The sequence below is a fragment of the Ciconia boyciana genome, chromosome 10, assembly GCF_034638445.1.
Source record: "Ciconia boyciana chromosome 10, ASM3463844v1, whole genome shotgun sequence".
Taxonomy (NCBI): Eukaryota; Metazoa; Chordata; class Aves; order Ciconiiformes; family Ciconiidae; genus Ciconia; species Ciconia boyciana.
This window is the reverse complement of record NC_132943.1, coordinates 23,057,875-23,080,023: the sequence shown is the minus strand read 5'-3', so window position 1 is coordinate 23,080,023 and position 22,149 is coordinate 23,057,875. Positions and strand designations below refer to the sequence as shown.

Below are 22,149 nucleotides of genomic sequence, written 5' to 3'. Positions count from 1 at the left end.
TGAATATGTAGTCATTTATGGTAAAGGAAAGCATTTCAGTATTACCTGAAATCTTCTGAAAAAAACAAACCCTTCCTACCATGTAAGTTCAAGGATGAGTCCTAGTTTATCTACAGATACAGCTACGCTAGAGGGTTTACTTATTACTGTGACTTAAAGCTTTTAGATGTTCTAAAATACCAACTTTGAAGAGCTTCTTCCCTGTATAACTTCACAGCAGGAGGGCAAATAAGAAGATGAAGGAATAGAATCTAAGAGGAGGTAGGTTTCACTGGCTTTTGTTTAAGCAGGTGCCAGGCCTAATGAACAGAAGCTTAGCTCTTCATCTTCTCCAAGCTAAATACCAATATGCAGAACTATTAGTCTTCTCATATCCTCAAGGGAAAAAAAAAATCACCACTCAAGAGACTGGGTCTGTACAGTTGTGTGATGTTGCTGACAACCACCATCTTTCAATGCAGAATGCTTTGAACAGCCCTGCAGTACAGCCTCAGCTATCTAGTCATTATCTTAATATGCTTTTTGGACAATTCTGGAAGGAATCAACCACAAGACCCTTAAAGTTACTTTACTGATACTGACAAGACAACAGAAATACTACAATGTAGGGCCAAATCTGAAACACTTGCAAGAAACATGAGTACTTCTCCAGAAAGTAGCTCCAAGTACTAAAGAAGCTGCATCCAGTGCACAGAATGACATACCTGTTTTAGTATCATCTTCACCACCTTCTTCTTCATTCTCAAACTTTATTTTCTTGCCCTGAAACTGTACTTTTCCTTTGTGTGCACCTTGAGGTATCTTTCCCCCTCTTCCTTTTCCTTTAATTTTGCGTCCTGTGGGGATATAAGATGTGAGGAACTTTGTATCATTTGTCTTTTAACTGGCAAGCTCAAAAGAATGCTTTACAGTTAGTCAGTACTTAGTGTGTATTCACTATTTACAGTTACTTTCACACAATGCCACTTCTAGGACATTACAAACGCTTAAACCAATAAAAGGAGGACCTTTTGTTTTCTGTTTCAGCAATTCTTGCTGATCTTCCAATATTTTTTTCAGAGCTTCTTTCTCTGCATCTCCTTCTAGCACTTCCCATGTAACATCCTTGTTCCGAAGCTGCAAGCTTCCATTATGTGCTTCTTTGGCTTTTTCCAGAGCTTCTTTTGCAATATCCTTAAATAGGATAATTCCCTTAAAAAGAAGAGTGGTATTTGCATTTGAATCTTACTGTGAAAACATTCTGCTACAATGATGAACAACATACCCTGTTAGGTACACCTCAGCAAGTTCATTACTCTTGCATGTTGTAATATATGTCTAGACTGAAAGAAAATCCTCAGACTGTCCTAACAAACAGTCTCAGTTTTGAACTTGTCAACTGAGAAGGCTGAAACCTTTATCTGTTCTTTTGAAAGAATTTAAGGGAATAATTTAATTCTCTAAGTATTATGCAATTCCACAAGTCAAATAAATAATTTCTTATTTGATTACATAACAGAACAAGTATTTAATCATTCAGTTTCAAAACTTTAATACAGAGATCTTAACTCCTTGTCTAAGATTCTACTGACCTCCTTCGCACCTCTGACAAAGTGTATCCATTTGATTTCTCCATGATCAGAAAATACATCGTGGAGATCTTCTCTGCACGTTTGATCATCTAGATCACCAGAAAACTTCAAAAGACATCCTGTCTTTTCTTCCAGAGATTTCTAAATGAAATTTAAAAACCCCACATTTTTGTTGAAGAGTCAAGCTTGAGTATTCATTTTTTCCCCTCAATCCTAAGACTATTAAAACACAATAGTGATAAACAAACATTTGAAGTCACCCCCCTCAGCACCATCAGTAACCCAAGCATTCTTGCTACATAGCTTATTTATGCCGATGTCCAAGTCTTGCATGTTGTGTGTCCTCTCTTTTTTTTTTTCCCCCTTTTTAAAATTTTCTTTGCTACTATGATACATTTATGTGGAACTTAGGACTTCTTTCCCCTAAGAGAGTTACACTCTAAAGTCTACAAAACAGTGTTCTGAAGGCTGACACCTCCGTTTGAAAAATGTGTATAATACTGATTAAATCCTTACTGGATCCTTTAAATACCACAGAAGAACAATCATGTCAATGGTGCATTTAGGATCACTTCTGAACAGGTAAACATGCCTAATAACTTAAATTCAGGATATGATGCTTTAAACAAAATTAGTCTCTTGAAAATAAGATTAAATACCATGACAAAACAAAGTCTTACTGTACGTTAGTTGGAAAAGCTGAAGTGACTTTCTAGAAAGTGCTCTGTATTACAGAATTTCAAACTCTGAATATCCCACACATTAGCTTTACAAAAATGTAGCTGCAGGAGCATGTTTGTTATATGTGGATTGAGAATTCCTACAAAAGCAAGCATTGCACAGTTTTAAGGTACAGAGATTTAAGAAACCCATACCATTTCGGCATCTGCTGCTTGTTTCTGTTTTTCTTCTTTTTCCCTGTAGAAAAGTTAAATTAGTTAAGAGTTGGTTCAAGCGTGGTCAGGTAGGCAAAACCAGGCACTTCAACTGATAATGACTTACTGTTTAGCTCTTGCTTTAGCTTCTACTTTGTTTTGTCTCCTTTCTTCATTCTTTTTTGTACAATACTCCTCCCTTCAATAGAATATAAGCTAAGTTAATACCACTTAAAGTATTATGTTATAATTACTATATTTTAATTATACTGTAAGTACTATAATTACTGTAAGACAGCAGTAGCCAACAGTTGAGATGCTAGTCTCCAAAAGGTACAGCTATTGATACCTGTACAACAGTGTAGAAACATACTTCTCAGGCCAAGCCAGGTGCTTGTCTAAATCCACCCTTGACCATTACTAGTTCATACATCAGTTAAGTGGACTTACTTGAAAAGTACTATCAGCTCTGTGTCTTTGTACTTTTGGTTTGGGATCTCTGTGAACTTCTTAGCAGATTCAACACTATCAAAAACTGCAAATATTGAGCCCTGTTAAATGGTTAAGAGACATTCAGTGTTAGAGTAATTGAACAGAATGTTGTCCGAGGGGATCCCTGCCCCAGGTCTAACTGTTCATTGCAAGAGCTACCTTAAATGTTCTCTGCAATGTTCTCCTCATTTGAATGTTTTCAACTGGACCTTTATCCTCAAGCCATTCTTTGATATCATCAAGAGTTGCATCTAGTGGAAAGCCTTTCTGCAAGACAGCAACAAGCTTCAATTATGTGCAACAAACTGACAGTCAGAAATTATAACCTATCTAGTATGGGTTAATTCAAGCTTTACTTAGATGGTCTTCAGTCAAAGTCATGCAGAACAGCACAGAGCAAAGGAAGAAGTTTACTTACAACATACACAGATCTGTTTTTAATTGCAGCCTTATACTGGTCATTTAATTCAGGAAGGGGTTTGTTTGGAGATCTTCTGATTTTAGTTTTGTCTTCATTTATTTCCATTAAACCAGTCTTGGATTTTCTTAGTGCTTCTACAATAACACTGAAATCTTTTGAAAGGCGACTTAACCTATTGAGTAAGCAGACACAGGTTATTCCAAATATACAGGCAAAGTCGAAGCCAAATGTTAAAACAGCAATAGGAGTTTTACATGCAGACCAAGGACATTTGGCCCCGAATAGAGATAAGTAGCTGAAAGTTACCCTTCCATCCAGATTAGTTGTACTTTGGTTTACCTGTTGAATTTGATCATTACTTCTAAAGGCACCCAGCCATCATCTAGTTTGATCTGTTCCTTTAGGAACTTGTCTCTTGGTAGATTATGATTGCCAAAATAGTACTGCAAAAAAGAAGGGGGAGGGAGGCGGGAAGAGAGATTTGTCTTTGAATGTTCAGTCTTAAAAGCTCATTTTCATCTGACGACTTACTGCAGTGGATTGAGACATACCAAAATTCATTAATCTGAACAATTAGAAATTGTGAAATTATTACTTCCTGCTTTAACGTGATACTTTTCTGAAAGTTAGCTGCAACACATAAGCTGTAAAAAAACCAGTGCTTCATCCAGTGGGACTATAACGAGGCAAAGATAGACTGCAGCTTTGTTTAGGAAAGGCATGAAGCTTATTCTGTTAACTTAATTATTCATCAACCTGATGAAGCTCTGCAGAGTCAAAAGTCAGATTTGTCACCAACAGATTCAGGTTTTGGTCCTTATATAAGGAATGTATAAGCAAGAATATTGTATTTGCCATACTGAGAAATCATACATAGACTAGAGTTTGTAGGTCTCATTCAAGAAAATACTGTAAGATAAAAAAATTGTTTTTATTTTAATTTACTGTGTTCTCATTTTGATCAGACCCGCATGGGAAGACAATTCAGTACAAGACAGACAAGTTAATCAGAATTCTTTTGCTTACTAGCAGTCATCTTACTAGGGTCAAATACTTGAAGCCATAGGATAAGTTGGAGTGTTTCCACCAATATCATTGTGCTTTAAAAAGTCAGTGCAAGTTTTACAATACCTCTCCCTCTAGCATACCTCAAACTCACATTACCACAAGTCTAGCTTTGTCAACTATTTTTCCTCAATCTCTTGGTCCCATCCTGTCCCTGCCATAAATAATGACTACAGCTCCATATGGTAATGGGGATTCGTGTGCAGCTGTATTTTTGTCCTTCAGGAAAGCGGTTTTGTTCTAGATATCATTTTAAGTGATGTGCTCAGTTTTCCATTGTAGGGTAACCCTCCAAGCCTCTAGAGTAAGAAATAGTTAATGTAAAGTAGGCACATAAGTTTAGTTGTAATTTGTAGCAATAAATTACAAAGCAGTAAATCATAATAGCAAGTTATGCAATGCGTTAATATTTTGACCAGCATAGATTTCCGAGTAGGAGGCTTTTTTCTCTCCCCAAATTAAGTCATATAGAATTAAAATGCATCTTCCCATTCGCATAGATAGAATATCCCCAGTGAACACAGTAATAAATTGTTTAATGATACATTCACTTGCTATAGCACCTAAAATGCCAGCAAGTTAAACCTTTTGTGTTTTTAAATGGTGGTCTTACAGGCAACTCTACACAAGTATAATTTCCAACTTTGACTACAATTATGAATTATCTTAAAATATGAAATACCTGTCATAGACCTGTGACTGACATTTTTTAAAGAGCTGAAGATTCAAATCTAACTCCCTATGAAGTTAACTTCCCATTAGCCAAGTCCCTACCAATGAATGTCTCCAAAACTACATCTCAGTCCAGATCCCAAACTATAAATTGAACTTACCTCAATTTGCTGACAGATTTTGCTTTCCAAAATAGACATGTTTTCACCATCTCCATTTTCAGCCATTTTCACCAGCTGTGTTGAAGAGAATATACAGCAAAGGCACTAAGTATTGAATAGTACTTTCTACAGATTTATATTCGTATAGTGTTGCATTTCACTGCAGCCTCATCTAGACAAGGTAACAGACAAGTTCTTTAGCCATACATTTATGCTTGTGAGCCAACTTTAAACATGACTGCAGAACTCCAAGGGGAAACTATGAAACAACTGGAAAAAAAACAAGTAAAATACCCTGGTTGTTAAGGCAGCATTTGGCATTCTACATTCAAGATAAGTAAAAAAAAATGCTGGCACTTTACAGCATTATTTGTTATTTACCTTTTTCTAGGCACAGATCCTCAGTTGGTACCTAACAGCAACAAACCTGAGAGCTAACAACATTTGGTCTTTAAGTCAAATCCATCCTCCCATCACTAGGCAAAACATCAATAACAAAAATTGTTTAATATTCCTAAATAGGTATAATTAGGAACTTTTCTGAGTTTCTTCCTCCTAATTAATCTTTGAAAGTTCAAGGAACTTATGGGAGGAAGGAATGAAAATATCTCAATTTACCAATACATCCTAAAGTTGTCTAGTTCTCTCCTTTACAAACTTGTCTTCACTGCAGTTCTGCCTGAATACTGAATCAAGCATCTTTGAGAAGAGGTAAGACATTTTAACTTGAAAGTAACCTCTTCCCTTAACTGGCATTAAGCATATAATCTCAGTACATCAGATACAGTCACTATATGCACTAGAAGGTTGGTAAGAAAGCAGCTACTGGCAAGAAAGTTAATCAGGATCAGAAAATGTCTATCTAGTTGCTGTTACGGTAAGGATAGAGCATGAAAAGCAATCCTTGAGGAAAAATGCAGCTTTATAAAGCTGTCAGAAATCAGTTTGAATTCAGCTTTGAACTATGAAGCACAGATTTCTTCTTTCTCCTTTTGGGCACTATCACACTTGTTAAATCCAGCTACAGAAGATGAAGCAGTTTCATGGCCCTCAGTTACCCCAGTTCACAGATCAGTGATCATTAAGATGACTGGTGAAGATGGGTTTGCACTTATGTCTTGCATGGTTTATTGGGAGATTTAGGCATACACATTCTGCTCTTCTGCCACTCGCAGGACAGTAACATCTTTCAGAGCAGCAAGATGACTGACAACGTAGAAGCAGGGAAAACTCCCCTGAGTCTCCCTTGTCACAGGAAATTATGTTCTTCATCAGAACACCCACCTGGCACCCCCATCTTATTTTAGTAGTTTAATTCACCGATCATTGTTCAGCCTACCGCAGTCTGCAGTATTCCCATTTCCTCCTCTTTCTGATCTCAAGGCTACGTTGCATCCTTTGACTTGCTTGTAGTTCTTTTTCATGTAGGCACTTAACAGCCAGAAAATTTGCATCCCAGTCTCCACTACTGGACTTCCACCTGTACCTAACACTGTTAACACTCTTTAAAGCATGATTTCAGTGAGTGTTAGTTGACAGCTATGCTCAGGGTGTGATCCATTTGTCTACAAAGCACTTCACTAAAATCCCAGCCATAGTACACAAGCTAACAGTTGCAGTTACTTTAGAGATGTTTCACATTAGCCACCCTGAGTACAGTTCACCACCGCATTCAGGTGTTGACACTATGTTAACACTCCCCTACAATGTTGTCCCCAACACCCAACTTGTGAGAAACCAGTGTTCTATTTTACATTATACTTAATTCAGTGTAATTTAGTGGCAGTCTATGGAATAGTCTCAGCTTTTCCCATTGGATCAACTAATTGGCCACACTCCTTGTGTGCTACTGTTAACACCTGATCCAACAGAAAATTAACCCACCAAAGAAAGAGAAGAACAGTTTCATTAGATAAATTTATCACTGACTTGATTCAGCTTGTAGAAAACACTAGTGATGGAGCTGTTAGGGCAGCAAGGACAAGAGAAGGAAAAAAGAGAAATCAAACACCTTTCTGTGGCAGCAAGCAGTTGTAGTGGGTTAGATGTGACATTAAGCTATATCCTCAGGGTCAAAAAAAAAGAAAAAAGTACTGAATGGCAGCTATGTGAATCATCATATTCTTGAACTTTAGTTTGGTGATTTAACTCACATTGCACAGCCTCTTCTCCAGATGTAGCAGATTTTTTTTTAAGCACTAGGCAACATGTTTAAGTGAACCATTTTCTTATGGGTGCTTTTCACAGTACAGCTCAATTCATGTTTAAGATAACATACTGATTTACTAAGAGATGTACAAAATTTTGTTCTCTTGCATATTCTGAGGAAAAAAATTAATTTGGATTTTAGTCATACATCCCATTTTAAGAAAAATGCATTAACAATATGTTCTATAACTCCAGAACAGAGACAATCTGCTGGTGCACGCTGAAGTACAGATTGAGCTGGATAGAGTAATCTTCCCTCACCACCTTCCGTTTGGCCAGCCGGTCTCAAGTACACTGTTAAGAAAGAGCTGAGCAGAGACAGCTGTTTTGAACTCTTCTGTAGTGTGAAATACAGACCAGCCTCCAAGTAGGCTGTATCTGCTTGCTCCTTCAGTGGTCTTTGCTGTTTTACCCATCATAATGACTAGTGCATGGATTTCTTGGAGCAAGTTTTCCCTTAATACAAGTTGTTGTTAAAACAAAACTTGGGGCCTTTTGGCTGCATGCTGTGGAATCACCAGCAGTTCCACCCCAGTTAATGAGGTAAGGATTACGCAGAGGCAGCATGTCTGAGATAGTATAGTTACAAGAGAATCTGTTCATAAAGCTGATGACTTTGCTTGGTTTTGTCATTTAGAGAGAACCCCCCCTCAGTCTGTCCACGGTAGCCTGGCTCTTCTAGCCTTGACAAAAACCACACCAGTCTGAAATATGCAGGACAGCCTTCTTTTTCACTGCTGGATACCCAAGAAGCCATCAAGAAATGCCAAGATAATAGTGCTGTAAAGCATAATGGAAGAGCATAAACTTTTGTCTTCACCTAGCTTCTGCCTTCAGCCTTGTTATATCCTTGAATACCCTGTCTTTCTTGCACTTCCCCGGTTCTCACAGTGCACCACTCTCCCAGTCTGCCTCACCTCAGGTACCAAAATACCCAGAACCAGCAACTTGCTTTCCAGATAATAAGGCTCAGCTCCACTGCTAAGAAGAGATGAAAAACAAAGTCTGTTTCCTTAGCAGTATTTTCAAGGTAAAAAACAAATCGTACAGGAGTGTAAAACACCACAAGACCTGGGACAAGTCCTTCAGATGCAAGTCTTACACCTGGAAAAGTTTTTCTAAAAGCACCTGTTCAGCTGCAAGTAACAACAAACTGAAGGCAAGACTAGGAAAGACTCAAGCTTGCCATACGTGGAATTCAGTTCAGACACTGATCAAGCTCTAACCTATTTAGAATAAAAGCAGAAGCAGCCTTCTAATTTAAGAGAAATTCTAGTCTTGCTGCACATGCTCACTTCAGACCCTGTAGCTCAGTCATTTGGCACAAGCTAGTCTTCTGGATCCAACTTCCAGATCAATAGTTTTCAGCTGCTGTGCAGCAATGAAGACTGATAAAAAGCTAGCTCCATTGAAGAACAACCACAGTCTGAACAGCATGCAAAATCCTACAAAAGATTTTAAGTGCTTTCTTAGTAGACCACACTGAGTTGTTTGTTCTGTGTGCCAACAGTCTGTATCTACTACTCAAAATGAAAACAAGTTAAAATAACACAAGTATGCATGAGATTTAAATTACAAATGGAAAATGACAGTCAAGCTCTTTAACTAGAACAATTTGATCCCAGCTATATTAGCTAGATCATCCCAAAAGAACTCTCAAGTGGATTTTCATCTTATCAGTCATTTAGTTCACAGATTTAAGGTCTGGACAAAGCTTAGTTGCACGCTAACTGCTTTTACCATTACTGTAATAGAGAGAGTGAAAGGCTTTATTAAAAAACAAAACAAAACACAGTTTCCCCAATAGAGCAACATGGAACTGTTGTTCATGCAGTGCATTGTTCAGGAACCCGTGTGTAAGAGGTCTGAGCCTTCTGACCAGATTCTTATATCAAAACACAGCTTTTTATTTAAGGTGAGGATTAACTGCCGCCACTCATTATCACAGACGTTATTTGCACACTTGGTTTTTGAGCAGAATGAGTGCAACATAAGGAATTTCTTACAAGTATTTAACTTATGGCAACGTCGGCTCCTGAGCCCTACGTCTATGCTAGGAGACCATCGGTTTGTTCTAAGGCACTTTTATACTACTATAGGGACAACATTCCCCTCTTGAGGCGACCCCAAGCCCCCCGGCCAAGGTTCCCGCCCAGCGGCCACCTCCGCCTGGCCGCAGCGTGAGCGCTGCCCTCAACCCGCCCGGCCGGCGCGGCGCTCGGGCTGCTCCCGCGGGGCCGGGCCCGGGGCCGCCCGCAGGCAGGGGCAGCCCGCGGCTCCTCGCCGGCAGCAGGGGCGGGAGCCGCGCTGGCGCCGTGTCCGCAGCGCTCCCTCACCCGCAGCGCTGGGCGCGCAGGACGCACCGCGCAGCGCTGAAAGGCCAGCGGTGGATCGCGCGCGTCCCCACACCGCATGAGGCGCTTCCGCCGCATGAGGCGAAAACCACCGCGGCGTCGGCTGCCCAGCACCGCTGCGGGCGACGGAGCGGCGGCAGCTCACCGTGCCTCCGCTCCGCCGGGCACAGCTGGGCCCCGCACCGCGCTTCTGCCCGAGCCGGGGGAAGAGGGGCAGCACGTCCTCCCCCGCTCCGGGGACTCCTCCCGTCCGGCCCGCCAGCGGGGAGCGCCGCCAGCAACCATGCCCGCAGGCCCGGCCGCCGCTCCCCGCTGGGCCCCGCCACCGGCCCCGGAGCCCGCCCTGCCCCGGCGCGGCCCGCCGCTCCTCAGAGGAGCCCGGCTGACAGAGCGCAGCGCGCCCGAGCAGCGCCGCCCCCCAGGTGCAGCCGCGCGGCGCGGGGGCGAGAGGCCGCCCGGGCACAAACCTGCCGCAGCTCCGCACCGGCCGCACGCGGCCCCGCTCCGCCGCTTTAAAGGCCGCAGTCGGCGCCGCGCGGCCCAGCAGCCTCCGCGGCTGCCGCCCGCCCGCCCCTCACGTGGGCGCCGCTTCCGGGGCGGGAGCGCAGCGGCCCGGCCCGGCAGCGGCTGCCGCGCACACGGCCCCCTCTGTGTGTCTGAGGCGGCGATCCTGCAGCCGGGCGGGAAGGAGCGGGCGGTGACGGGGTCAGGCCGCAGCCGGGAGGCCTCTGCTTCCAGCCCCCGAGCCCACGGACGCTCCGCCTCAAGCAGCCCTTCCCGCGCCCCTCCTCCTCCGCCGGCGCCCGCAGCCCCGCGACCGCTCCTCGGCGCGGCCAGAGGAGTCCCTGCGCCCGGCACGATTTGGGAAGGATACTTGGATACAGACAACGGGAAGCGGGAAAAGGCGTTCGCGTTTATTCTCCGCATCAGGGAATGCGCAGGGGGCAGTGGGGAGGGCTGGCGTGGTGATGTGCCTCACACACGCCGACAGCCCACGGCGTGTGCCACGGACACCCGTGCGGGTGTGCAGGAGTTTTGTTCACGTGATTTTGCAGAGTTAACAGAAAATGGAACTTAAAAGCTTGTATTTGTACACTGATGCTGTATTTACATTTATTAAATACTACAAACACTTAAGGACTACAGATGTGTTGTAGACATCTATAGCGCTACAAACATCAGGATCACACGAGCAAAAATTTTCATAAATAATACTGAGTTAACAATTTATTCCAATTCTGCATTAGTTCATTTTCTAGTTTACAAGAGAAACAGCAAAACTGTGTCTACCATAATACAGGTCTGATACCACAATAATTTAGTGTTCACATTCAACTGTTATTCTTAAAAACGATCTCACAGATGGCTGAAGATCCCCTGCTCTGAGCTTTCCACCCCCCCATAGGAGGCACAAGTTACTGACCAGGAGCCAGAATCGCTACTCCTCTCACTGAATTCATGTTACTGCCTGTGCTCAAAACCCAATTGCTACACACTGTCTTGGGATGTGCTACGGACGTGAGCTAATTGAAAAGGGCATTGTAGGTTGTCGCAAAGAATAGCACCAGTTAAAATTTAACAGCGAGTTTGAACTTTTACAATCAATTTATTCTAATGTGTTCAAAAATCTCTAAAAAATTAGGATCTATCTGAAGCGCTAGGCAGAAGTCTCAATGACTTTTGTTTATGCCAGATCAGCACATACTCTCCTAGCATGACAGAACTAAAGGCTTTTTTTCGCTTCACAGTTATGCTGAAGCCAAGAAGCAGCGTTAATCGCTTGCCCAGAGGGAGAAAGTGGACTCTGGCTTCCAGTGCCTGTGTTCCGACCCCGGAACAGCGCTGTCTTTCACCAATGTCAAGGACCTAGTTTAGAAGCAGCAGACAGGTGGATGCAGGGAGGTTTTGTTAGTCCATGCCTTGTTCTTACATCCTTTTACCAACTTACGAGTGTCGGTGACAGGATATGGGCTGGAATGAACCTTAGGGCCAGCCACAAGCAGCTGTTCTACGCTCATGTTTTTCGGCAAACATGAAGCTTCACGGGTACATATTTTGCACCGAAAAATTACATGCATACGTTGAGTTCACTGCAGTTTCGTTCAATACAAAGATCACCTTCATGCTCTTGCAATGTTGTCCTCTAAACCTCCACCTGCCTTTGAACAATTCTCAGCTCTGGAGATTTCCAGGAGAAACAAATTCACTTCATTTCTTTTGCTCACCTGCCCAGCCCACGCATTTCAAATAGCGTCAGAGCTCCATTCCCCACACCTCTTTACAGTTCAGAGTCTTTAAACAAACTACACTGGATCCTTAAATAGCTCTCAGTGGGATGGCTAACAAAGCAAAGCGCTGAACCCACGCACACATGAGCTTCTGACATAGTAAAGCAACACACAAAGACATCAAAACAAGAACTACATATACACCACAGAACTTCACATCAAAGCTCAGAGTTGAGTGCCGCCTGCTACCAGCAGTCAAATGCAAGTAACAAATAGTACAGAAATGTGAAAGAAAAAAAAATGCTGAAAATGCTTATGATCAAGAAAAAGTAATATTATAAACTCAGGGCTTACCTGCTTGGAAAGCTGCTTCCATCATATCTGATAAATCCAATAAAACCAAAATTTCCGTTTTGGTGACAGTGCTGGTGTAGGAAGTTCCCACCACACCCTACAGCAGCCCTGTGTTGTCCCTCCCTCTCATGCCAACGTCTAACAGCTGTTTCCACTGTCATTTTATAAGCTGGATTGGGGAACTAAAAGAGCCTCTCTGCTCCCCAAGGCATTTCTTTATTTGGATCACCGCTATCAGACCACACGGCCCCACAGCAGCTGATGCAGGACTGGGTGCGGGGCAGCAAAGACAGGAAGGAGCAGGAACGCTCCTCTCAGCCACCTCCTCAGCACTGGGAAGGCTTTGCCATCTTCTACTTTCCATACAACTCACGCCCCTCCTTTCAGTCTCTCTCTCTCCCCTCTATCCTGTTCCTAATTTTCATAAAACCTGAAAAAAATTTGTGTATTTTTAAGGCCTATACCTCCCTGTAGAAGATGGCTGAACCCAGACAAGTGAGTCCAGCGTTAGAAAGGAGCTGACACGTGCACAGAAAGACAACACAGTTGCACCTTGCTCCCTCAGGGAACCAGGCTAATAAAAAGCCCCACATTACAGTATCTATACAAGCTATGAGGTGAAAACAAATCCTAAGTCATTCCAGTAATGACTCAGTCAAATGCACTTCTATTACTACCTACATGGCAGGATGCAAAACAAGGACTGGTGAGAAGGCTGGGGATGGCAGGGTCAAAACACCAGCTATTTAAATACAGATTCTGCTTTCTGTCGGTGCTGGCACTGCCATGCTGCACTGGGAGCCTGCCGCAGGAGACTGCCAGTGAAGAGGTGACAAAATGATGACCTTCCTGCCCATCTCAAGTTGCTTTCTAGACAGAATTTGAAGATCTCGTATTACGTTTTGAGAGAAATAATCAATAAATCCAGCAGAGCACTTAGCATTCCATTTCTCCATGCATAACACATTTTGACAAGTTTCTTCAGTTGTCACCTTTGCTCAAGTCACAGTTTAGCACTCTAAAAAGACCAAATGGTATTAAACAAAATAGAGAAGTTTGTATCTCAGGGGGATGTTAGCAACTTTCCAGTCTGTCTCATTTCCTCCTTCCGTTCCACAAAGATACACATCTTAAATTTGATTTTAAAAAATAGTTACCATGGTAAGGCTTTTCCCTGAAAAAAGAAGATCACCAATACTTGTGCATCAGCCAAAGAGCCCATTGCAAAGCCATGCAGAGGTTTTTTTATTTCTCAAGGGCCCTGCCAGTGTGAGAATGGCAAAGTGAGCCCTTTTCTCAAACTGCCTTGTACTGCAGAGCCCTGTTCTCCTTCTGGAAAAGTAGTGCACACTTTTGGCTTGTGCTCTGGGGCTCCTGCATGACATTTATTCCCTCATTCCCAGCCTGTGCTCTTCTCCGCTCTGGCATTTGAAGGTAGAATTAGAGGCATCCTATAACTGCCCATGATTTCTGGATGTGATAACCTAGTTATCAAAGTGATATTGCTCTGTATGTACCACACGCTTAGCTTGTGGCAATGAACCATTTCTACAGCTACTTTTGGAGTATCAAAGAGTTAGTCCTAAGCCCAGAAGTCCATAGAAATGCAGAGTATTTTGTTTGGCTTTACTCACCTTAGCACCAGATTATAGTTCCACCCAGTGATTAATGAAAACAAATCTGTTTTTCACAGTAGTTCCTATATAGCTGCACAAAGTATTATAAGAGTCATTTGAAAACTTTCATGACAAAGAATGATTGGACTGAAAAATATATGGAAATCTTGTTACCACATTTATATTTCTGAATTGTTTAAAATAAAGACAAATTATACCTAGCTTTTAATGATGTGCACAAGAGATTGCATTAGACATATCATTCATGAGGTAATCAGTGCTATTATGAATACTGCATCTGCTGTTTTCTGTAGCAGCAATACAAAAATTAAATGTTTACACATTATACACACAGACACAGCCATGTGACCGCATAGCGCTGGGAAGATTACCCACTGCTTCCCATTTATTCAGTTCAGGGTTGTATTTCTCAATACTCTGCAGATACGTTCCTTTGGAATAGGAATATCCTCCTGTTACATAGATGCATCCGTTCATAACCACCGCACCACACTCCATCCTTCTCTCCATCATGTGAGCCATCTGCTTCCACTCGTTTTGCTCTGGATCATAGCAGTCCGTGATCGTGGTCTGTCCACCCACAAAATAGATCTTGTTTTGTAATGTAATTGAACACAATCCATATTCTTCAGGAAGAAAGGAATACAGTTCAACTCAGCATGATAACGTTAACTTAAACTGCAGCTACATGACAAATATTGGGCACCACTGAAGGCAGCTGGGTTTCTTCACTGAGCTTAGGAGACACCTCAGGCTTTTCTGCTACACTTGGTAAAAGCAAGCTCAAGGCGTTACAGAAGATACAGACATGAGCATCAGTACTTAGTGAGAATTGCTTTAAAAAGCAATTTACTGTTACTTTTACTGTTACCAAATGCAGAACATAGAGAAAACCCTTTTAAAATTCATATACATTATTTTTGCCAAATGCCTATGAATAGATAGATTTGGGCGGGAGTGTTGATCTCCTTGAGGGGAGGAAGGCTCTACAGAGGGACCTGGACAGGCTGGATCGATGGGCTGAGGCCAACTGTATGAGGTTCAACAAGGCCAAGTGCCAGGTCCTGCGCTTGGGTCACAACCACCCCATGCAACGCTACAGGCTTGGGGAAGAGTGGCTGGAAAGCTGCCTGGCGGAAAAGGACCTGGGGGTGTTGGTCAACAGCCGGCTGAATATGAGCCAGCAGTGTGCCCAGGTGGCCAAGAAGGCCAACAGCATCCTGGCTTGTATCAGAAACAGTGTGGCCAGCAGGACTAGGGAAGTGATTGTCTCCCCATACTCGGCACTGGTGAGGCTGCACCTCAAATACTGTGTTCAGTTTTGGGCCCCTCACTGCAAGAAAGACATCGAGGTGCTGGAGCATGTCCAGAGAAGGGCAACAAAGCTGGTGAAGGGTGTAGAGCAGAAGCCTTATGAGGAGCGGCTGAGGGAACTGGGGTTGTTTAGCCTGCAGAAAAGGAGGCTCAGGGGAGACCTTATTGCTCTCTACAACTACCCGAAAGGAGGTTGTAGCAGAGGTGGGTGTTGGTCTCTTCTCCCAAGTAAAAAGCGATAAGGCAAGAGGAAACAGCCTCAAGCTGCACCAGGGGAGGTTTAGACTGGATATTAGGAAAAATTTCTTCACCGAAAGGGTTGTCAAGCATTGGAAGAGGCTGCCCAGGGAAGTGGTTGAGTCACTGTCCCTGGGGGTATTTAAAAGGTGTGTAGACAGGACAGGGTTTAGTGGTGAACTTGGCAGTGTTAGGTTTACAGTTGGACTTGATGATCTTAAAGGTCTTTTCCAACCTAAACGATTCTTTGATTCCATGATTTTATAGAAAGTTAGTTTACTATATTATTGAATAGAATGCAGCCATTCCTTAGTTCAATGTTTATATAGTGATTTCTACAGAACAGATGAGGGAAGAGGCTCTTCCCTTCCCCTCTCACAGTCTGGAAATGGGAAACGATCCCACTCTGTCCCTTGCTGCCCTAAAGGCATTGCTCCTTTTATTAGGAACATGCCAGAAACTCCTAAGTGAGCTTAAAGACTCCCAGATAAAAGTAATCAAATCAAGCTCTATGCTCGTTACAGAAATTATTGTTTACCTGGATGCGGACTTGTGGTGACTATACTCCACTCATTGCTACCTGAATGGTACCTCTGGATTTTATCATAGGTGCAGCTTCCCCTGTACCCATAGTGACCTCCGGTTACGTAGATGACTTCATGCAGGACGCAGGCAGTGGCATTTCCAACACCTGCACACAGTGTGAAAGTCACAGCACATCTTCAGACTGCACACGATAACCACGGTCACTTCCATCCATAATCCCATTTCAAATAACTTGTTAATTAATACTTTAGGGTGAAATTATGCTTGCAAGTATTTAACTGAGTGTGAAATTAAACAAACTTGTCAAGACACCTTATTTTATCAGCATAAGGCAAGAGCAATTAAATAAAACTGCAGTAACTGATACATGTTGCATGTAATACAGCCACACAGTATTTCACATAATTTTAATGCAGTAATTAAAGACACATTGTCACATTGGTTTTGGAATAGGGAATTACTTTCAATATTTCACTAAGTTAAAGAGGTTTCTAAAAGTCACTCATATGGCAAGGACAAAGACAACGGGAGTTGAGATCATTCAGTGTCTCAGGGTATCTTTTCTGATACTTTAGTCTTTCTCATGGTATTATTAATTATGCTATTGTATAAACAAGGACACAAACAGAATGGAGCCATGTTAACTCTGTCTCTAGGAGAACAAAACAAAACAAAACAAGGGATCTGGCAAGATAAAATGGACCAAAATTAGGAAATTAGCCTGTTTTTTTAAGCATCTAAGAAGTTACACACAGAAAATAGGACAAAACAACTGCACAGAATCTATAACTGCTCACGGTATTAGCATGGCATTTCTATTTTTAAAGGAAATAAAAAGAGAATAATAGCAATGTTTGTGAAAAATATACGAACAATGAAGAAAGTTGTAGGAGCACGGTAAGTGTTTTTTCCTGTTACAGATACCTCCAAAACCACTCATGTATGTAGAAAAATACTATGTTGCATCAACTTACAGTAAAATTGTATAATTAATTGTAAATAATTGCATTAATTTAAAAAAAGTATGATAAAATGTATAATTGTTTATAAATTTTATGACAAAATAATACCCTTTAGTTAGGCTGTGATTCAAATTCATACCTTTTTAATAGATCACTATTTTGGCTGCTAGAAACAGGTATTAGTGCTTTTCATTATCCTCACACTAAGGATCTTGAACAGTTGATACACTGAAATATGAGGAAACTGCATGCAAGAAGTTTTAAATTAAGAAGACACTTTCATAAATGATTGTGCAGAAAATCTTAGCAATCTAGTCTTATATTAAAATAATACAATCCCTTTATTGGAGCTTGGTCTTTGACCATCTGCTGAATGGACTCTAATCCCAGGTAGTTTTCTGATTTCTTTCTAATTTGAACAGAAATTTTATTCCTGAAAGAAGGCAAAATTAAACGGAGCCTACCACTTGCTTTTTGACCCCAGTGTTCTGTGGCACTGCCCAGCATAGCATTTAGATGTTTGCAGTTGTTTGGCTAGTAAAGACTGGAACCAAAGCCCACCAACATTAACAGGAGCTTGCCATGGACTTCAGTAGAACTTGGATCAAACCTTAAACCTGTCCATGGCACTTAGAAGTGGCAAATGCAAAAGGATCGACATTTGAGGCAGACGCCATACAAAAGCTTACCTACCTTTGATCATGTTTGCAATAGGAAGCCATTTCTTTTTTAAAGGATCATAGAACTCAGCTTCTTGCACCGGAGCTCCCTTTCGGTAACCGCCCAACGCGTAGATGCAGCCACTCAAGGAAACCGCACAGTGGTAATACCTTGCGTCAAGCATTGGGCAGCCTTCTGTCCATTCATCTCTCTCACTGTTATATATCCACACGGTGTCAAGGGCTTCGATGCTCTCTGTCTTATAACCTCCTGTCACGTATATGTCTGGTCCCAAGCTAGTGACCCCATAGCTCTCTCTGGTGTGATCTGGCATCTCTGTTCCCTGGACCCATGCGTTGGTTAAAGGATCCCAAACATGCACTTCTGATAAAGGATGCCAATAATATCCTCCGATCACATACATGGCTGCTGTGGGTCTTCTGGAAAGACCTTTGGGATTGAGGTTCAGGGCATTGTATATGAGCGACCTTATCTTATTGTCATTAAGTCGAGATTTTTTTTGTAGGCTTAAAGCTGACCTCAAATACATGTTATCTAAGTCTACTTTGATGCAGCTCAGCAGTTCATAGACGTCTTCAATTCTTTCTTCCACGTTGTGTGCAACCCACTTCACGACAGCTTCAATGGCTGCCTCTTCTTTCCAAACATTGAGATTCTCTCTGGAGAGAATATAAGAGAGCTTCTCCTTGCCAATGTCCAGAAACTCTTCCTGCTTCCACACTTCTTCAAACTGCCATAACAACATCCTCCTGGACTCTTTTTCTAGCTCCGAGCAATCATGATATTCGGCAAAGGAGTGCATCCCTATGCAGTTGTCAGTATCTAAGTGCCTCACCAGAAACTGCTCGCAGGCTTTCTTTACTGACACGAACTGGAGGAGGTCTGCAGCCTGGAGGAGGCTTTGGACATTTCTCTTTGTTATCTGGATCTGTGATGTGTATGCATAATTCACGAGGGCTTCCAGTACGGCATGGCTGAGCCCAGGAAGTCTGATCCGGTTTTTAGATTTCTCTTTCATGTCGGCCGTGAACATGGCTTTAAAATAACTGCTGCACGCCGCTAAGGCGGCCCTGTGGCAGTGGAAGATGACCCCCGAGGCGCACTGCAGGGTGACGTCGGTGAACAGCCCGTCCAGGTAAAACGCCCGGAACGCCCGCAGGAAATCGCCGGGGTGAGAGCAGTCCTCGTAGAGGTACGCGTACTCCTCCTGCCCGGCCACTGCCATCGCCGTCACCCGCGCACAAAAGCGGGCAGCCGCGACGCGCCGAGCGGGGCCGCCGGCCGGGCTCCCCGCGGCTTTGTCCGCACCGCGCCCGCGGACCGGAGAGCCGCTCCGCCAAGCCCCGCCGCCCTCCGGCTGCGGGCCCGCCCCGCGCCCGCGCAGCCTCCTCGGCGCGCTACTTACGCCCGGGCGGAGCGCGGCGGCGGCGAGGGGCGCTCCCAGGCCCGCGGCGGCCCCGTGACCGTCTTTGGAAGCGCCGCTGCCCGCGGGAGGCGGCGGGGCCGGAGCGGCAGCTCCTATTTTGGTGCCCCGGCCGCCTGCCCGCCCCCGCGGACCCCTCCGCGAGGTCAGCGGGCCCCGGCGCCCAGCCCGGCCCGCGCCCGCCGGCTCGCCTCGGGGAAACTCCGGCCTGAACCGCCGCTGCTGCCCTGGGGCTGCCCACCCGGGGGCAGGGGGTTAAGAGGCCGACTGCGATGATGACATAAGGCCCGGCCGTATTAGGGACAGAAGCAGATGCCTGGGGAGCGTCGCCAGCTTGGTGGCACTCGGCCACACAACAAAGCGACTTTGACTGCCACTAGCAGCGACCTGAAGCCGCCGCTGGCAGAGGCACCCCGCTCTCCCAGGCGCTGGGAGGAGCGATGCTGGGAAGGGCAGCAAGCTCCCGGGATTCCCCCATTACAGAAGGGCGAGATGCCAGAGGGGGCGGCCAGAGCTCGCTCTCCTCGAACACCTGAACTTGGCAGGGTGCTGAGGACAGTTACGAACTATGCTGACAAACAGACTCCAACTATAAGCAAATTATTCGGGAAGATGGTTATATTGGCTTTTACCACTTCTGAAGATGTGGTTCACAATTTAAGAAGTCTTTTTCTTCTCTGCTAGCAAAACATTTTCTGCAATGGAGACCTTTAAAAGTATTTGAAGTACAGCGTCCTCTGGGTTTAAGCAGCTGTGCTCCCCCCTTCACCTGCAGCAGGATTTGGATCCTTTGGATCCAGCAGCCAGGCTCCCCTTGCCCTGCCAGAGCTCTTCTGAACTGAAAGGACTGGCAGCAGTTTCTCCTACCAAAAGGAGGTGGACATTTGTTATTATTAGCTAAGTGCCAGCAATACGCAAAAGGAGAGCTCCTGCTCTACACAGATTCTTTAGCATGAACTAAAGAAGGAATCTGAACTGGAAAGCGTACATGGACATACCCCTCTGCCATCCTTCCTCACATGCTAACTGTGCAACAGGACTCAAACTTGCCCTTGGCCTTTACATAGTAACACGAGACCTAAATAAGTTGATCCAAACGAAAAACAGCAAACCCTTCTGTCCTGGTCTCAGCTGAGATAGAGTTAATTTTCTTTATAGTGGCTGGTACGGGGCTGTGTTTTGGATTTGTGCTAAAAACAGTGTTGATAACACAGGGATGTTTTAGTTGTTGCTAAGTAATGTTTGCACTAGCCAAGGACTTTTCAGCTTCCCATGCTCTGCCAGGTGCACAAGAAGCTGGGAGGGGACACAGCCAAGACAGCTGATCCAAACTGACCAAAGGGCTATTCCATACCATATGATGCCATGCTCAGTATATAAAGCTGGGGAAGAAGAAGGAAGGTGGGGATGTTCAGAGTGATGGCGTTTGTCTTCCCAAGTAACCATTACATGTGATGGAGCCTGGAGATGGCTGAACACCTGCCTGCCCATGGGAAGCAGTGAATGAATTGCTTTGCTTTGCTTGTGTGTGTGGCTTTTGCTTTACCTATTAAACTGTCTTTATCTCAGTCCACGAGTTTTCTCACTTTTACTCTTCTGATTCTCTCCCCCATCCCACCAGGGGGGGAGTGAGCGAGCAGCTGTGTGGGGATTAGTTGCTGACTGGGGCTAAACCACGACACCTTCACACATCTTTGCCTTCAGTTTTTCAACCACTCTTGATGCATTGTTAGCCCAGGAAATTGGAGTTCTGTGGTATAACCCAGGAATTAGCAGTAGACCTGCGTCTCTGACCCGGACCTGTCCCTCAGCTACATTACTCACTTCCTTTCTTTTTCTGGAGCATTCCCTTGTACAGCCCTGAGTCTGTTTATACATCCCCATGCCAACAGCTTTGTTTTGCTGTGGTTTTACACTTTCCATTTCATCAGTTTCCTACGGACAAGCAGGAACTTCTCCCAGGTCTTGGCCATCCTACTAGCCCATAATACTAAGACCAAGTATTCTTCATAGTAGCTGGTGTACAATAGCAGATCTGTTACCATATAGAAAGTTTCCCATACACACATACACCTTCCATTATGCATTTCTTTTCATAACATCTCTACCCAAGTCATCTCCCTCCCAGAGAGCACGTTGACTTAAACCGCCACCAAGACTGGAGGTCAGCAGCACCACATACTGAACACGCATCCCTTCCAGAAGCTTCTCCCTCTCTCTCTTTTGCCTGGGTTACTGGCTTAAACCAGCTTCACCCTTTGGAGATACTCATCTCCCCTCCCTTATACCCAAATGTGGAAAAATTTGGTAACTGTGGTGCTTCTGAAAAGTTATCTCTTTTATTAAGAGGAAAAAAACCCCGAGACCTCATATTAATAGCTTAATGGCCTACGTACTAGAATTGAAAAATTTCTTTTGTCTCCAACGTGCACTTTGTCTAGCAAATAGCATCAGCTCTACCCTCTACTTGAAGTGATTAGATCATAACTGCTAATATTTCAAGCAGTCTACTTTGCTTAATCTACTCTCAACTCCTGCTTCAGTACTTTTGTCAAAATGACAAAAAACACCCCTTTTTGAGCATGAAGATGAATTTCTCATTCAATTTCTCACTCTCACAGCAAACTAAAAGGTAGGTTCCCTAAGGCTAAAAGTACAATAGTTAATGTAAGTGGAAGAAAAAGCTGAATAATTATTCATATACTAGTTTTTTGTTTGTTTTCAAGTAAGCAGTAACTGAGATCTGTGGACAAACTGAAAGCAAGCTGTCTCACAACTAAGTTCTGAAAAGCAGAGAAGAGACAAGCACAGAATCTGGAACACTAAGCAGCACATCTAAAATGGAGGAGACACACAACTTAAAAAAAAGTAACCATACAAAACTGTACTATGCAACAGCCATTACCATTCCTTTGTATGACCTGTAAATCAGACAACTGAAACCTGTC

At 43.6% G+C, this 22,149-nt stretch overlaps 2 protein-coding genes across 3 annotated transcripts in view; both read right to left on the bottom strand.

Annotated features, from left to right (window-relative positions):
- SSB (small RNA binding exonuclease protection factor La) overlaps positions 1–22,149 on the bottom strand; it is a 34,816-nt gene that overhangs the window by 462 nt on the left and 12,205 nt on the right. Inside the window, exons 1-11 of one of the 2 annotated variants that reach the window (XM_072875449.1) lie at positions 10,287–10,439; positions 5,258–5,332; positions 3,699–3,802; positions 3,357–3,531; positions 3,098–3,205; positions 2,897–2,997; positions 2,574–2,645; positions 2,447–2,489; positions 1,572–1,712; positions 1,008–1,191; positions 705–836 (exon numbers count right to left, since the gene is read on the bottom strand). In XM_072875449.1, the coding sequence (XP_072731550.1) occupies positions 705–836; positions 1,008–1,191; positions 1,572–1,712; positions 2,447–2,489; positions 2,574–2,645; positions 2,897–2,997; positions 3,098–3,205; positions 3,357–3,531; positions 3,699–3,802; positions 5,258–5,323 (1,126 nt within the window). In that variant the 5' untranslated portion in view covers positions 5,324–5,332; positions 10,287–10,439. Of the gene's footprint in view, positions 1–704; positions 837–1,007; positions 1,192–1,571; positions 1,713–2,446; positions 2,490–2,573; positions 2,646–2,896; positions 2,998–3,097; positions 3,206–3,356; positions 3,532–3,698; positions 3,803–5,257; positions 5,333–10,286; positions 10,440–22,149 lie in introns of those variants that run through there. The other variant, XM_072875450.1, reaches the window with a different exon arrangement.
- On the bottom strand, positions 11,064–19,810 carry KLHL23 (kelch like family member 23). The gene is made up of 3 exons (XM_072875446.1): positions 17,791–19,810; positions 16,128–16,280; positions 11,064–14,664 (listed from the first exon to the last, which is right to left on the bottom strand). Exons 1-3 carry the CDS (start codon positions 19,001–19,003, stop codon positions 14,354–14,356), a joined length of 1,677 nt encoding a protein of 558 aa, XP_072731547.1. The 5' UTR covers positions 19,004–19,810; the 3' UTR covers positions 11,064–14,353.